This window comes from Sciurus carolinensis, chromosome 1 (assembly GCF_902686445.1).
Source record: "Sciurus carolinensis chromosome 1, mSciCar1.2, whole genome shotgun sequence".
Lineage (NCBI taxonomy): Eukaryota > Metazoa > Chordata > Mammalia > Rodentia > Sciuridae > Sciurus > Sciurus carolinensis.
The window spans coordinates 191055728-191070545 of record NC_062213.1 but is presented as its reverse complement, the minus strand read 5'-3'; the positions used below and the strand labels follow the sequence as shown (position 1 = coordinate 191070545).

The 14818-nt window shown below is 60.2% G+C and overlaps 1 protein-coding gene across 3 annotated transcripts in view; it reads left to right on the top strand.

Moving 5' to 3' along the window:
• The window catches only part of Man1c1 (mannosidase alpha class 1C member 1), a 123343-nt gene that overhangs the window by 97126 nt on the left and 11399 nt on the right, over positions 1-14818 (top strand). For 2 of the 3 annotated variants that reach the window (XM_047541393.1, XM_047541409.1), the window contains exons 5-8: positions 2802-2896; positions 6861-6914; positions 8058-8175; positions 11466-11559. In XM_047541393.1, coding sequence (XP_047397349.1) covers positions 2802-2896; positions 6861-6914; positions 8058-8175; positions 11466-11559 — 361 coding nt within the window. The remainder of the gene's footprint in view (positions 1-2801; positions 2897-6860; positions 6915-8057; positions 8176-11465; positions 11560-14818) is intronic. The other variant, XM_047541400.1, reaches the window with a different exon arrangement.

Below are 14818 nucleotides of genomic sequence, written 5' to 3'. Positions count from 1 at the left end.
GGACTTATGGAACCAGTGGAAGGAGACCCCACGCCTCCTCCCAGGCCGAGGCCTTCTGTGCTTGGGAGGAAGCCCGGGAGAACCCCCTGCCGCGCTGGCCTGTCCTGCTGAGACCCAGGGTGCTCGCCCGGCTTCACGGTGTAGAAAGCACGCTCACCCCAGCCAGCCTCGGCTGATCTCCAGAAAGCAGCCAGGACCCATGCCTGGGCTGTGTGGGCGGACAGGGAAACCCAGGCGCAGAGACAGGACAGGGCCACACAGCTGCCGAGCGGGGCCACCTGCACTGGGCCCTCACAGCTCCCCCCACCCCACGCCCTTCCCGCTCGACGGGAGGTCACTCAAGCTGGCTTCTCCCACCCTGTTCTGGAACCACGGCGGCTGGGGCCGAACCCCGCTCAGGGCGTCTGCTTCCTGCTGGGAAAGAGCCACCTGGCTCTGCAACTTGGGCAAGTCGGTTCTGAGACTCGGCAGTCTCATCCTCAAAGTGGGCCAGCACCTTCCCAAGCCACCGCGAGGACTGACAGTGTGCAGACAAGACTCCACCTGCGTCCGCTCCCTTCCAAGATGGCGGTGGGGACCGCCTCTGTCCCCGGGCTCCACTCCTGTCCACGCTCACACAGCCCCGCCCTGCCAGCTGCAGCCTTCTGGGGCATTTCAGAGGAGGGGACAGGTTCTCTGGCAGAGAGGATTGTTGCAGAAGAGCGAGCTCGGCGTCCTGGGGACAGAGACGCCCGCAGCTGCCTGTGCCTCACACCTTGGCGCTCTGAGGGCCCCTTTGCTCACTGCCGTGGCCCCAGGGTCAAACTAAGGGAGGAGGAGCCTCCCGGAGAGCGCGACCTTCGGGGCACTTCACTGTGGCTTTCGCCTGGCCGAGCTCCAGAGGCCCCTAGGCAGGCCGCGCCTGTCTGTGTAGCCACGAGCCTCTGCGCTCTGGTGTGGGTGGCCCAGGGCCCACCTGTGGGGCCCACCGCTCGGGGCTGGACCGTACCCTCTTCTCTGGCCCATGGCTGCCAGCCCCACCCTCAGACAGCTCAGCCCCGTACCCCAGAGTGTTAGCAAGTCCCTCCCCACTGCCAGGGCACCCAGAGGTGCCCGACCACTGAGCCACACCCCCAGCCCTTTTTATTTTTTAAGACAGGGTCTCACTAAGGGCTGAGGGCCTCGCTAGGTTGCTGAGGTTTGGCCTTGAACTTGCAATCCTAGCTCAGCCTCCCGAGCCACCGGGATTGCAGGCGTGTGCCACCGCACCCCATGAGGTTTTGGTCACAGGAGGACTTGACAAGGGTTTGTTTTGCAGCTGCAGGAGGTCAGCACATGGGGTCACCCCAGCTCCAGAGGTGAGAAGATACCAGGAGCTGTTGCTTAGGGTCTCTAGTCTCATCTCTTCAAGATAAATGACAGTAAAAACTGTCTCCCTCAGTGTCCGAGGGCGCTGGAGCTGGAACCCCTGCAGGTGCCTAATGCCAGAGACATTCAGGCCCTGGCAGAAAACGGCATGGTGTGTGACTAAACCCACCACCACCCTCCCAGGCACCTTGAATCGTCCCTCATGATACTTAACACAGCCTGGGTGCTGTGTCTGCTGCAGGGTCCAGGGAATAACGACAAGAAGAAAAAAGTCTCACATGTTCAGTACAAAGGCTTATACGTTTTCAATATTTTCAATCTGCAGTTTGTTGATTCCATGAACACACAACTGCAGATACGGAGGACCGACTATAGAGGTGTTTTGTTTGTTTTGTTTTGTTTTTAATAAAAATTGCACAGGCCAGACATAGTGGTGCACACCTGTCGTCCCAGTTGCTCAGGAGGCTGAGGCAGGAGGATAGCTTGAGTCCATAAGTTAGAGGCCAGTCCAGGTAACAGTGAGACTCCCGTCTCAAAGAAAATATTTTTTTTTAATTGCACAGAAAATAGATAAACCAAAAAAATAAACCAACCTTTGTCCATGAGCTTGCCTCTCTGAGAAGATTGCTATTTATACTTTAGTACATTTCCTCCTTTTTCATGCATCCACATATAAATATTTTTTTACAGTTGAAATACACTGTTTTTCTCTAACCCTTTCCTGGCCGGAGGGTGTTCTTCCAGAGCCCATCTTCGTGGCTGCGTGGTACTCCGCAACACGAAAGCCATAAAGCGGCCGTCTGCCCAGACCTTGAAATTTCCATCCCCGTGCCCTTCTGAACAGTGCCAGAGTCAATAGTCGTAAAGTTAAATCTTTACAACGCCCTTGATTGTTTATTTCTTTAGAATAAATTGCTGGGAGGGAAACTGCTGAGGCAGAAGATCCTGGGTCCTTTTGAATCATTCTGGCCTTCCAGAGGATGGTTTGAGGGGTTTGGAGTCTCCAGCAGGGCTGAGGCCTAGGACCCTTGCTGGCGCGTGGGTGGTAGGGACAGTGTGTCCCATGGGGACAGTGGGCAGCACCAGGTCCCCGCTGCAGTGCTCAACCCGGGACATCAGATCCGACCGCTGGTGACCGCCCCATCTGCCAGGTCTTCATCTGGACATGGAGGGGACCCCAGAGCAGCCGAGTGCTTTCCTTCCATTTCCCAGTTGTCACTTAATTGGAAGGACAGTCCCTCGTCACAGCCCTGACCCTGTGGCGAACGCTGTGCGATGATTAATTTTCCTCACTCCCAACACCCCTCTGTGGGGCCAGGCATTTGGGGGTCCAGGCTGCCCCCCAGGCACCTTCCCCTCTGGGCCTGCAGCCTGGGCAGGTTCACCCTGCAGCCATGGCTCCCTGGAGTGACCCCACCGCACCTGACTCAGTGCCGGGCGATCCTTCGACACAGGTGTTCCGAATCAAGGCCATCAAGCTTGGAGAGAAGCTGCTGCCAGCCTTCAACACCCCCACGGGAATCCCCAAGAGCGTCGTGAACTTCAAAAGGTAGGACGCGCTGTCCTTGCCCTGCTGGGCTGCAGGGCCCCCATCTGAGTCTCGTCTGGGTGGCAGCCTGGTGAGGAGGCCTAGGGGCATCTGACAGACAGACGGACAGAGGGGGCACTGGCCGGGCAGCTGACAGACGGACAGAGGGGGCCCTGGCCGGGCAGCTGACAGACAGACAGACAGAGGGGGCCCTGGCCGGGCAGCTGACAGACAGACAGACAGAGGGGGCCCTGGCCGGGCAGCTGACAGACAGACAGACAGAGGGGGCCCTGGCCATCCCGTTCGGACCTGTTCTTTACAGATGTGGGAACCGAGGCCCAGGGAGAGGGCAGTTCCAGTCTTGGAAGTCAAAGCGAGTCAGTGGCGTGGTGACATCTCGCCTTAGGCAAGGACTTTTCTGGGCTGTTTTGGTGTTGGTCACCAAACCTGGTTCCCGGGTTCCCTGGTTCCCAACCTCCCGCAGACTCTCCTGACCCGGCGCGTTTCCAGGTCGGCCCAGGCGCCCTGGATGCACATCCTCCCTCCCGCCAAGCCGGTGCCTGAAGCTGCCAATGGGGCTCAGGACCCAGGCCCTGTCCCTTGCTCTGAGGGCCCATCCTGGAGGCCTGAGCCCGAGGAAGGCTGTGCTCTCCACCACTCAGGCCCCGCTCCATCTCCCGAGCTGCGCTCGGTCTTGGGGTGCTCGCCCGCAGGAGCTCACTGCAGCCCCCGGCTCCCTCTCCGTCCTGCGGCCTTAATGGCTGCCCCGCCCCTTCTCCAGTCACGCCCAGAGGAGAGGACTTGGCGGAAGCACCCCTGGGGGTAATCTCGCTGAGGTCACGCAGGCCAGAGAGGACGGTCAGCCCCCTGGATCCTCTCCACGCCAGGACCGGCTCCCCAGAGCTGGATGCTGGCCCTCGGCTCCGCTTCCTGTCCACAAACACTGCTCCTGGAGGGGCAGGGCACTGTCCTCCTGGCTCCCTCCGCCTGGGTCTGGACGGGACCTGTCCTCTGCCGAGGCCCCGCCCTGGCCTTCGCTCTGACCCCAGCCCCTCAGCACGGCCTGGTCCACACAGACCCTGGGTTTCTGACTCAGAAGGCGCTGGCGTTTCCCGCTGCTGCTGGGCACGGGTGCCCGTGTTGCCAGTGCAGAGTTCCTCCCGGCCCGCCCCCTCTCTGGGTGAGAGTCTGCCGCTGAAGGCCGGAGAGGGACAGGGACGCACTTGGCTCCTTGGAGGGGCCTGCTGGGGGGGCGGACCCCGGGCTGCCCCTGCTCCTGCCGTGGGCCTTGTCCCAGCTCTCCAAGAGGAGACAGAGGCCATCGCTGGGCGGCCTGGGAGGCAGGGCCAGGGCCAGCCGTGACCAGGGACCGCACGGACCACTGGACTCTCTGGGACAGTGACAGTAGCCAGTCCAAGGGCCTCTGCAGCTGGATCCATCTCACTCTCTCATGCAGAGCTCACACATGAGCTCCCCTGCCCACTCCCTGTGCAAATCATAAAGGCTCAGAATCACAAGCAGGCAGCAGCACCACGTCCGCATGTGGGCACACCCACTCTCACGCAAGTGTGAGAATACGTGGGTCTGCTCTGCCACGCCCGCATATACACCTCTTCATCACTGCAGCCAGCTCCCGAGCCTTCGCTGTGTCAGGCTTGATGTGAGCACCAGGTGGATTCTTTCCTTTTAATCTCACAGCAACCACATGGCTCCCATTTTCCCAGTAAAGAAACTGAGGCTCAGAGAAGGATGGCAATTTACCTGAGGTCACACAGCAGTCAGATGAAGTTAGTATTAGAGTCCAGTTCTGTCTGGCTCCAGAGTTAAGGATTACACTGCAAATGCAGGAAGTTTAGCCAGGGTAGGGAAGGGCATTGTAGAGTTGCCCCTCTTGCCAGGGGAGGGGACACAGTACCTGAACTTACAAGGCTGAGAGAGGACAGCAGAGCTTCCCACTGGGCACATGGCTCGCAGGGTGGCTAGAGGACTCCCTGATCGCAGGATGCTGCCCAGAGCACCTTCATTTGGGACCCAAAGTACTTAGATTTGGATTTGGATTCAGCTCTACCAGCTCTGCTACTTGCTGTGTGACCTTAGAAAAGTGTCTCCCCCTCTCTGAGCCTAAGGGTCCACTCCTGTCAAATAAAGATCACAGTATCTATTTCTGAAGTTGGATGTGAAGATAGAATAAGATGATCACAGCCACCTGGCCTGTATTAGGAATTTATTAACAATGCATGTGTGTGATTATACAGTGATAAAATGGCAGTAAGAACATGCATGATTCATGCGTCACAATAACTCTGGGGCCTGGTTACCATCACTTGAGGGATGAGGAAACTGAGGTCCAGGAAGTGAACCTACCTGCTCGAGGGCACCTACCTGGGATCTGAGGGAACCGGTGCTTTGAAGCCAGGCAGAAGAGAGGAAAGTCACCCAGCCACCTGCCCACCCCCACCCAGGCCTGGCTCTACCCGCATGCCAGGGAGCCCCCATCCCAGGAACCCTGTGGCCCAGTAAGCGTGTTGGGGGCAGGAGGGAGAGGCCCAGGCAGATCCTGGGAGGCCAGAGAGCACCAGTCACTCAGGAAACCCTCCACCGGAGCTCCAGGCCGTAGAGAAGTGCGGCCTGGCCTGGGGGCAGGAGGAACAGAGGGCAAGAGAGGGGGCAGCTTCCTCTTTCCCTCTAGGGCACCTGGAATTCATCTTAGGGTGAGTGACCCCTTAGGGGATTGTGAGACCCAGAGGACCACAGCCTGAACCCCACCTCCGCCTCCTCCCGGCTCTGAGCCGGAGCCCCCTCCCACTGGACCGTTTCCTCCTGTGCACACGGGTTAATGATGCTCTGCCCATGGGCTTGGAAGGGTCATGATGCACGCAGCTCAGGGCAGCGCCCAGCGCCTGCAGGGGCGCAGTAAACCGCAGCCGCTTGGTTCATTATTATCCAGGAGCAAAGCGTCCCCTCTGCTCTGTCCTCCCTCCCCCACCAACCCGGCCCCATCAGGGAAATGCCCTGGGAAGCAGAGCCAGAACCGAGAGGGTAGTTGCCTCTACCTTTGTTGAGGCTCCCTGACCCCAGAGATCTCAAAACCCAAGCCTTCCCTCTGCTCTCAGGAGCTGGGAGGTGGGTGAGCTTCCTTCCCCGCCATCCCCAAAACCAGCCAGGTCCAGGTCAGGGTTTAGAGGGAGAAGGACAGCCTTGGGGGAGCCCCAGCCCCACCCCAGTTGGCAGACAGTGACCTGCCCACCCCTAGCCCTGCCTTCCCAAGTCTTGTCCCTGGAAAAAAGAGACAGATAGGAGCCAATTCCTGGCCCCCATCCTCCACCGGCTCCCTGCGGAGTCCCTGCCCCCTGTTATCCTAAACGTGCCATGGGAAGATAACCCTGGTGCACAGGGGAGCTGAGGCACTGGACGGGAGCAGCTTGCCGGGTGTTATGGTCCGGGCGTCCCCAGAAGCCCGTGTGTGGGGCAAGGCAAGAGGGCGCAGTGTAAGGTGACGGGCCCTGAGAGCCTCCCCCTGATCAGTGCGCTGATCCGGGTGGATGGATCTGCAGGGTGGCATCTGTAGGCAGGCAGGTAGGCGTGGCTGGAGGAGGCAGGTAGGCGTGGCTGGAGGAGGCAGGTAGGCGTGGCTGGAGGAGGCAGGTAGGAGTGGCTGGAGGAGGCAGGTAGGCGTGGCTGGAGGAGGCAGGTAGGCGTGGCTGGAGGAGGCAGGTAGGCGTGGCTGGAGGAGGCAGGTAGGAGTGGCTGGAGGAGGCAGGTAGGCGTGGCTGGAGGAGGCAGGTAGGCGTGGCTGGAGGAGGCAGGTAGGCGTGGCTGGAGGAGGCAAGTAGGCGTGGCTGGAGGAGGTGGGTCACTGGGTGTGCCTTTGTATGTATTTTGTCCCTGGTGAGTGGAGCTCTCTCTGCCTCCTGACGCCCTATCCTGAGATGTTTTCCTCTGCCACACCCTTCTGCCATGATGTTTTGCCTCATCTTGGGACCAGAGAAAGGAAGCCAGCCATCTCTGGACTGAAACCTCTGAAACCGAAACCGAAACCGTGAGCCCCAAATCGACTTTTACCTCTAGGTTGCTCTTGTCAGGTCTTTGGGTCCCAGCAGCGAAAAAGCTAAGACTCCAGGCCACCCCATTCTGCAGCCTCCTGCTCTCCTAGTCCCCACAGGGACTCAGGCCCAGGGACCGAGCAGGAGGCATCCTCCTACCCTGGTGAGGAGTGTGGGGACCGAGGAGCACCAGGCTGAGGTGGTTTGCACAAGGACCCAGCCAGCCGACACCAGGCCCGGCACCTCTGGCCCCAGTCCCAGGGAGACGGTTCATGGTCAGCACGAGCTCTGTGTCGGGCTGGTCTCGGGCTGCTGTGGGTCCCAGCTGCCACACTCGCTGTGTGAGCTCAGGCAGGCGGCGTCACTGCCCTGTCTCTGGTTTCCTCAACCGTGGGAGCAGCTGTGAGGTCTAACCGAGCGCTTCCTCCTCGACGGCTCGGGAACCTGCCGTGGGTGGGCGCCTGTTGGCCAGCTGCAGGGCCCAGCTGGAGGACCACAGTGTGGCCCCCCGACGGCGTCCACAGAGAAACTCGTGGTCATGGCGGAGGAAACTCCAGGCCACCTCTTTCACTCCCACCCAGGCTTCCCACAGGCCCACAGCTCCAGGGTCGTGGTCATACGCAGGCTGCCCCGCACATGTAGGTCCAGGACATTCTACAGCAGGGCCAGTGAGAGTCCTGGAGCAGCACCCAGGGCGGGGAGTGAGGAGGGACCCAGGTGGGGTCCCCGCTTTGCATCTGCCCGCTCCAGACCCAAGCCCAGCACCACGCTCTCTCCCCAGGGGCTGGGGGAGAGTGTTCCGTGGGATCTCAGAGGGTCCTGATAGCTTTATCAATGTCATCTGCAAAGTTACCATCAACGTGTGCCAGGTCTTGAGTCCCCAGGTCTTACAGAGGCTGACTGATGATAGAATCAAATATTTTGAGTCAGACAGGCCTGGGTTCAAGTGACCTTCAGCAAGTCACCTCTCCACACCAACCCCAGTGTCCTCGTGTCCTCGTCCACAAAATGGGGCCAGAGAGGATTTGCTGAGACCATGCAGTGAAGACTTCTAGCACAGGGCCTGCCACGCTATAGGTGACCCCACCCCAAGGTGCCGCCTGGCCAGCAGGGGTGACCTTGGCCGCTTGTGTTTCTAGGGAGAAGTGGGGCTGGGCCACCGCGGGCGGCAGCAGCGTCCTGGCAGAGTTTGGGTCCTTGCACCTGGAGTTCCTGCACCTCACCGAGCTCTCTGGCAACCAGGTCTTCGCAGAAAAGGCAAGTCCCTCGGAGCGCCCGCCCTTCGGCCCGCAGAGAGCAGAGGGGAGCGCCAGGGCGGAATTGTGCCCTGGCCCGTGCCGGCTTGGTGACAAATCTCTGAACCGTGAGATCTGGAGAAGTACAGCTGAAACCCAGGCACCGCCTCCCGTCGGCAGGCAGGAACTGGCCATGGGCGCACCCCTTCTGGGGACGTTTAGCTTTTCCACGTGAGATCTGCCTGCTTTTCCTCCCAGATGCCCGACTGGCTCACGCTGACAGCAGGCTGGCAAGAGCCCTCCCCACAGCAGATGCCCACGACTCTTCCTTCCCACACCTCTCAACGTCCAGGGCCACACGGGTGTTGAGAGGCGGCCTCTGGGCCAGCATCTGGTCCTGACAGTGACCGCACCTGGCCCATCTGGAGAGCCACCAGGAGGGGTCCTTCCTCAGTGCCGCAGCCCTGAGCAGTCCCTACTGGAAGTGCCTCTGTAGGTCTGACCCTAAACCCAAAGAAGGAAAGTGGGCACACACACACTCAGGTGGCACTCAGACTGTGACCGCCATGATCCCTCCTGAGTCCCTCGGGGAGATGGGAGCCCTGTCTGCCAGAGTCCTCCAAAGCCCTCCAAGGATGACTTTTTGGGGCCCCCCATTCCCAAAGCTTCTTCCCTCTGGAATGCCAGCCTCCTAGACTGGTGAAGGGACTGGGAGGTGACAGAGTCGCACTTCTCCCTTGTGGCTTCCAGGATGGAGTCCCCAGCTCCTGGCGCAGGAGTCTGCATTGTAACCCACACCCACGTGGTCCTTGATGCCAGGCTTGGGACCACTGCTTACTCAGTGTGTCCTGGAGAAGCTCAAGGAGAGATTCTCAGTCTCTTGATTGCTGCCTGTGACGGGGCACTCACCCCCGCCCTTAAATCTTCCCCGCTGCGGACAGGCCTTCTGTCAGAGAGATGTTTCTCTGCCGTGACTGCCCCCGAGAGCTCATGGATGAGTTAATCCCGTTCCCGATGCTCTTATCTTCTGGTCCTTTCCCACCTCCAAGGCCCTTGCGCCACTCTCCCTGAGCCAGACTCCTCCAGGAAGCTCTGACAGCTCAGAGGAGCAGGGACAAGGAGCTCACACTGGTCGGATAGCCTGGGATAGCAGCTGCCACTGCCTGAGGACCTGCCCTGTGCAGGGCAGTTATGACCCCTCTGCTCCCGCCAGGAGCCCTGGGAGGGAGATCTTTCCACTCTCCCCATTTTACGGAGGAGGAAACTGAGACTCAGAGAGGCTAAGCATTGCACCCAGGGCCCCCGAGCTGGCCAGCAGTACAGCTGAGATACCAGCCGGGACTTTGCAGCTCTCTCTGCACCTGATGAGTACAGCGGGCGCAGGCTGTTCCCTGGAGTCCCTCTGTCTGTCTGCGCTCTGCGTTTGCGTACTCGGCTATTTTCATCCCCAGTCACACCCTCCCACAGAGGCGGTTATTTGGCAGTCAACAAATTGGCCCAGATTCTAGAAGTGCCCAAACCTTCCAGGGGAGCTAATTTAGCTGCTTCCCTGCCCGTCCCCGGGACAGGCGAGAATAACCCAGGCGCAGCACTTTCCTGGCCCCCATCATGGACCCTATTAACATAAATAGACATGAAATCTGATGCGGCAAAGCCACGTGCTGTCCCCTGGGAAGAACGGTCTGCAGCTCCAAGGCTGCTCCCCTGGCTGCACACCATGAGGATTTATCTACTAGTAGGCCACAGGGTGGTCCCTGAGGGTCTTCCTCTCCCGGAGGGTCCTGTGCAGGTAGGACTTCACGCCCTGCCAGAGAGCAGCCACCTAGGATTCGAAGTCCTGAATTCCGCCTCCCGTCCTTGCCCTGTGCAGCCCCGAAGGCTGCAGACCCAGCCTCCGCCTGTTCCAGCTGCTCTGTCTTGGACTCAGCTGCTATTCCGTGTAGCACACGGAATAGTCCAGTCAGCGGGGCCAGACAAACCAACTACGTCCTGGCTCAGCAACCTGAGAACCAGCTGGCCTTTGGCAAGTCACCGAACCTCTGAGACTCAGGTTTCTTGTCATTATGCTGAGATAATGATATCTTGTGGGTAGCTCTGAGTGCTGGAGATAATGTCCATGGTGGGTCTGTCTTAAAGGAGTGGAGAAGCAGATGCTGGTATTATTTGTGACATTGTTAAAACCCTGAACTGCCAGTTAGGGAGTAGGGGTATTTAGGAGTCCAGGCCTTTCCCCTGAAATGAGCCCTAAGGTATTAGATACACTAATGTGTTAGTTAAACCCTTTTTTTTTTTTTTTTCCCTTTTGCAATACTGGTTATGAAACCCAGGGATTCTCAGCCACTGAGCCACATCCCCAGCCCTTTTTAGTTTTTGTTTTGAGTCAGGGTCTCTCAAAGTTGCCCAGGCTAGCCTCAAACTCGATCCTCCTGCCTCAGCCTCCTGTAATGTGATGAGGCATTACAGGTGTGTGCCCTGGGGCCCAGCCGTGACCCTTTTAGTATGTGTGTGTGGTGCTGGGGATTTAACCCAGGGTGCTCAACCCTGAGCTGCTTCCCAGTCCTTTTTAATTGTTTTAATTTTGAGACAGGGTCTTGCCATGGTGCCAAGGCTGGCTTCAAACTTGGAATCCTCCTGCCTCAGCCTCCCAAATTACTAGGATTACAGGTGTGTACCACCACACCTGGCCCTTAACACTTAAAATTTACTCTATTAGCAATTTACACAGAAACGATACCTTGTTACTAGAGTCCCCATGTTGGACAATAGGTCACTTGAACTCCTATAAAATTTGTGTCCTCTGACCAGCATCGCCACGCCCACCTCCCTCCCCAGCAGTCCTGCTAACTACTGTTCTAACTCTGCTTCCACAGGGTCAGTTTTACTAGGTAAGATTGGGGCTCTCAACCCACGACCCCATTTCCTGTGCACATACGCCCAGGAGTGGGGTTGCTAGATCGCACTGCCGACGGCGTGTAGAAAAGGCGCTCTTACATGCTGCTTATAAATGAGCTGTTGTCATTTATCTGAATCCCCCCAAAAATTACCTCACCCCAAAGCAGCGTGCAGTGCGGGGAGGGCAGGCGGTGGGCCTGAGCAGTCAGGGGAGGGGCGGTGGTTCAGGCCCCGTGGCCGCGTCCTACCACGGTCTGCCTGTGGGCACAGGTCAAGGCCATGGCCACCTCGGGGCCACTCTCCTCCCCGCCTCTCTGGAGTGGTCTTCCCCTGTGTCTGAAGCTGCTTCTCCTCGTGCTGGGCTGGGGCTTGGTGGCTTCTTCGGGAGAGTGAAGCGGAGCGGCGTCCATCTCTCGGCAGGTCAGGAAGATCCGCAGGGTCCTCAGGCAGATAAAGAAGCCCTTCGGCCTCTACCCCAACTTCCTCAGCCCAGTGACCGGGAACTGGGAGCAACGTGAGTACAGAGTCGCCGGCGCCCCTCCTCCTCCTGATTCCGCCTCCGGCTTCCGGGCGGACCTGGCCACGCCCTCGTGCCGGGCGGGCATTGGCTCAGGGCTAAGCGCTGACCCTGGGGCTGGGGAGGCTGCTGGGGCCTGGGCGTGGTGGCCAGCCCTGGGTCTGAGAGAAGCCTGGCTCTGGAGGAGCAGGCCACGGCTCCAGCAGCCCTCCTGACCGAGACCCTGTCACATGGTCACCATCTGCAGGAATGGGTAGTGGCAGGTTCCGTGGCCACTGCCTCTGGGGCCTTCCCCACCTTCAGTGTCTCTGCCCAAAAGAGACCCCTCTCCCTGTCCCCTGCCTCCAACCCTCTTCAGGTGGCACGGGCTCAGGGCCACGGAGACATGAGCCTAACTGCTGAGTGGCTGGGGACAACTCGCCCATCTCCTGGGCTCCGTCCCTAGTCGTGAAGGAGAGGCTGCCCGAGGCAGTTCAGTTCAGTCCTGCAGAGATGATGCAGGTCGTCCCAAAGCCAGAGGCAGGATGGGCCTGGAGGGGCCAGGCGGGGACTCCGTGGAGAAAACACAGAGGCCCTTCCTTCCCACTGAGCCTCTACCAGCTGCAGGTCCAGGAGGCCCAGGAAATTCAACCCAAGAATTTCCCCCAGTGATGGCTTTCCCCCAAGTGGACTCCCACAAGAAATGCAGAAATGCAAAGTATTCTCACCCAAAATGCACTGCCAAATCCAAAAGCTCGAGGAGGAAAAAGAAGGCTTGAATTACAGCCGGTGGGAGGAGCTGCCCACCTCGCCGGGCCTGGCGAGGCTGAGGCAGGAGGATCGCCAAGTGTGAGGCCAGCCTGGGCATCGCAGCCAGATCCCGTCCCAAAAGACAAGAAGGGCTGGGGACGCAGCTCAGGGGGAGAGTGCTTGTCCACCCTGCGCGAGGCTCTGCTGAGTTCAGTCCCCGGTGCCCCGGAAGAGAAATCAAGAAAAACTGAACCTCTTTCCGTTGGAAGGGTGGAGCCCAGCTGCCCGGGAGCAGTTCGGCAAAACCCACGGAGAGAGGCGCGGGGCGAGGCTTCCTGGCTCACCGGGTCACCTCCACAAGTTCAGGGGACCCCACACACCCCGGAGAGGCATGATTTTCTTTTCTGGCTGTGCCAGGAGCCGCAGGTCTGCACAAAGCCGCTCACATGTGGGAAATTGTTTCATCCGCGGCCTGCAGAGGAGCAGAGGGAAGAGCCCTGCGCCCGGGGCATCCGTCCCACTTTGGCGCCTGGGAGCGTCTCCGGGCTTTGGGGGTTTGCTGGATTCTTCTGGGGCGAGGTGCGTTTCCAGCCAGATCACAGCCCCACCTGGCGTGAGCAGAGTGCCCGTGTGCTCTTTTCTCCCCTGGAAGCCTCAGGACTAGGCTGCGCAGCGAGAGCTGTGTCTCCATCTGCAACCCCAGAAATCACAGCTGGAGGCAGGGCGGGAGGCAGGGCTGCCGCCAGCCAGATCCCAGCCCTGTCCCCACGCTGGGCTTCTGGGTCACAGGAAGGGCCCAAGAGGCTCCTGCTAAGACTAGATCCCCTGGGCTCCCGGCAGCCCCGAACACAAAGGCAGCCGGGACCACGTGGAGACCCCTCAGAGCCAAGAGAACTGTAGGGAGAGGCCCCCAGCCCCTCAGCTCGGCCCCAGGCCGCCCTCTTGGCTTCTTCAGGGAGGGTGGCGGCAAGCCTGGGTCTCCCGGCAGGCCCGGCAGCGAGAACTGCCCGTCCGCTCCAGCCTGGCCACTTCCCAGCTTCATGCCGCCGAGTCCTGGGCTGTGGCCCTGCCTCCTGCCCCCCCGCCCCGTGTGATGGAGTGTTGACAGGGTCAGGAACCAGTGATGGGCCTCCCGATGCGAGCTGTCCACCTGGGCCACGTCCATCCGCAAGGTGTCCCTCATGCTCCCAGGAAAGAGTCCTCCCGACAGTGACCCCAATGACCAGGCTCCCCCTCTTGCATACCCCCAATGGGAACCTGGACCTTGTGACACCCCAACTGCACCAAGCAGGTAGGCAGGTCAGCCAGGCACAGTGGAGGAGGACACTTGGGCCCAGGGGGAACACAAGCCAAGGCCTAGAGGTGGGAGGTCACACAGCGGAGGCTGGGAGGCAGAGGAGGGGGCGCTGAGGTGGGAGGCCCGCCCAGTGTGACGTGCAGCCTTCCCCATGTCCCCCCTGCACAGACCTGCCCCCACCCCCGGGCACCCTCCACGGGGGTCTGTCTTCCCGCCTCCCTGTAGCGAAATCCCGCACAGCGACCTCCTCACACCTTCCCGGAGCTGGTGATTTGCCTTGACCCAGTTCTTGCCAGGGCTGCTTCTGACCCAGGCCCCCTGCGGGACTGGCATGAGGGGGTTGCTTCCTGTGTGGCAAGCCTGCCCTCAGCCCCCTTTCTGGGGCCCAGCTGTCTGGACTCTGCCTCTGGGTCCCTCTCCACGTCTGTCCCCTCTTCACGCATCTTTGTCTCGGCCCTCTGGCCGCTGTACGGCGCAGGAAGTGAGGCCTGGTGGGTGCGGTGGCCTTGGACACGCTCTCCAGGCTCGGTGCGGTGTTCCCACCTGGGACATGAACCCACAGTGCTGGGGCTCAGGGCTTCTGGAGGGTCAAGCCATCAACAGCGCAGTGGGGCCAGAGTGGACCTGGTGGGTGGTAGCCAGGGACACATGGTGCCCGCCCCCTCTCTCCTCACCCTCCTCCAAAGGCGTTGAGGACATGCACCTGTCCCCACCCACTCAGACCACCTCGCATCCCGTCCCCTTGCTAAATTAGAGTGTGCTCTCTGCCGAGTCCATTCGGGGCCTTTCTGTCTCCTGTTAGGCTGCGGAGCTCAGGGACGAAGCCCCCTCCTGCTCCTGTGGGCAGGTGGTCCTCAGCGGCTCATTTCCTCCTGGGTGGACAGATCCTGTTCAGCCTGGAGGCCCTGCTCCACCGTCCCCCAGGCACAGCCCTCGGGACGGGAGAGGGTCTTCCAACCCGATTGCCCACCCCCAGCTCAGAGCTCTGTTCATCTCCATCCGCTAAATTCCAGCCCCGTCGGTCCAGGGTGGCCCGGTGCCGGAGGGGCTGAGGAGCGCGTTAAGGGTCTGAGGCTCCGTTCCAGGCCTCCGACGAACCTGCCCTGCGTGAATGCCATGTCTGTCACTGGGCAGTAAAAACCTGCCGCCGGGTTGTCTGTTAAAGAAATGCAGCTCATTGACCGTTAACAGCCAGGGACCTGCCGTCCTCAGCCGGCTCAGGCGAGGGAC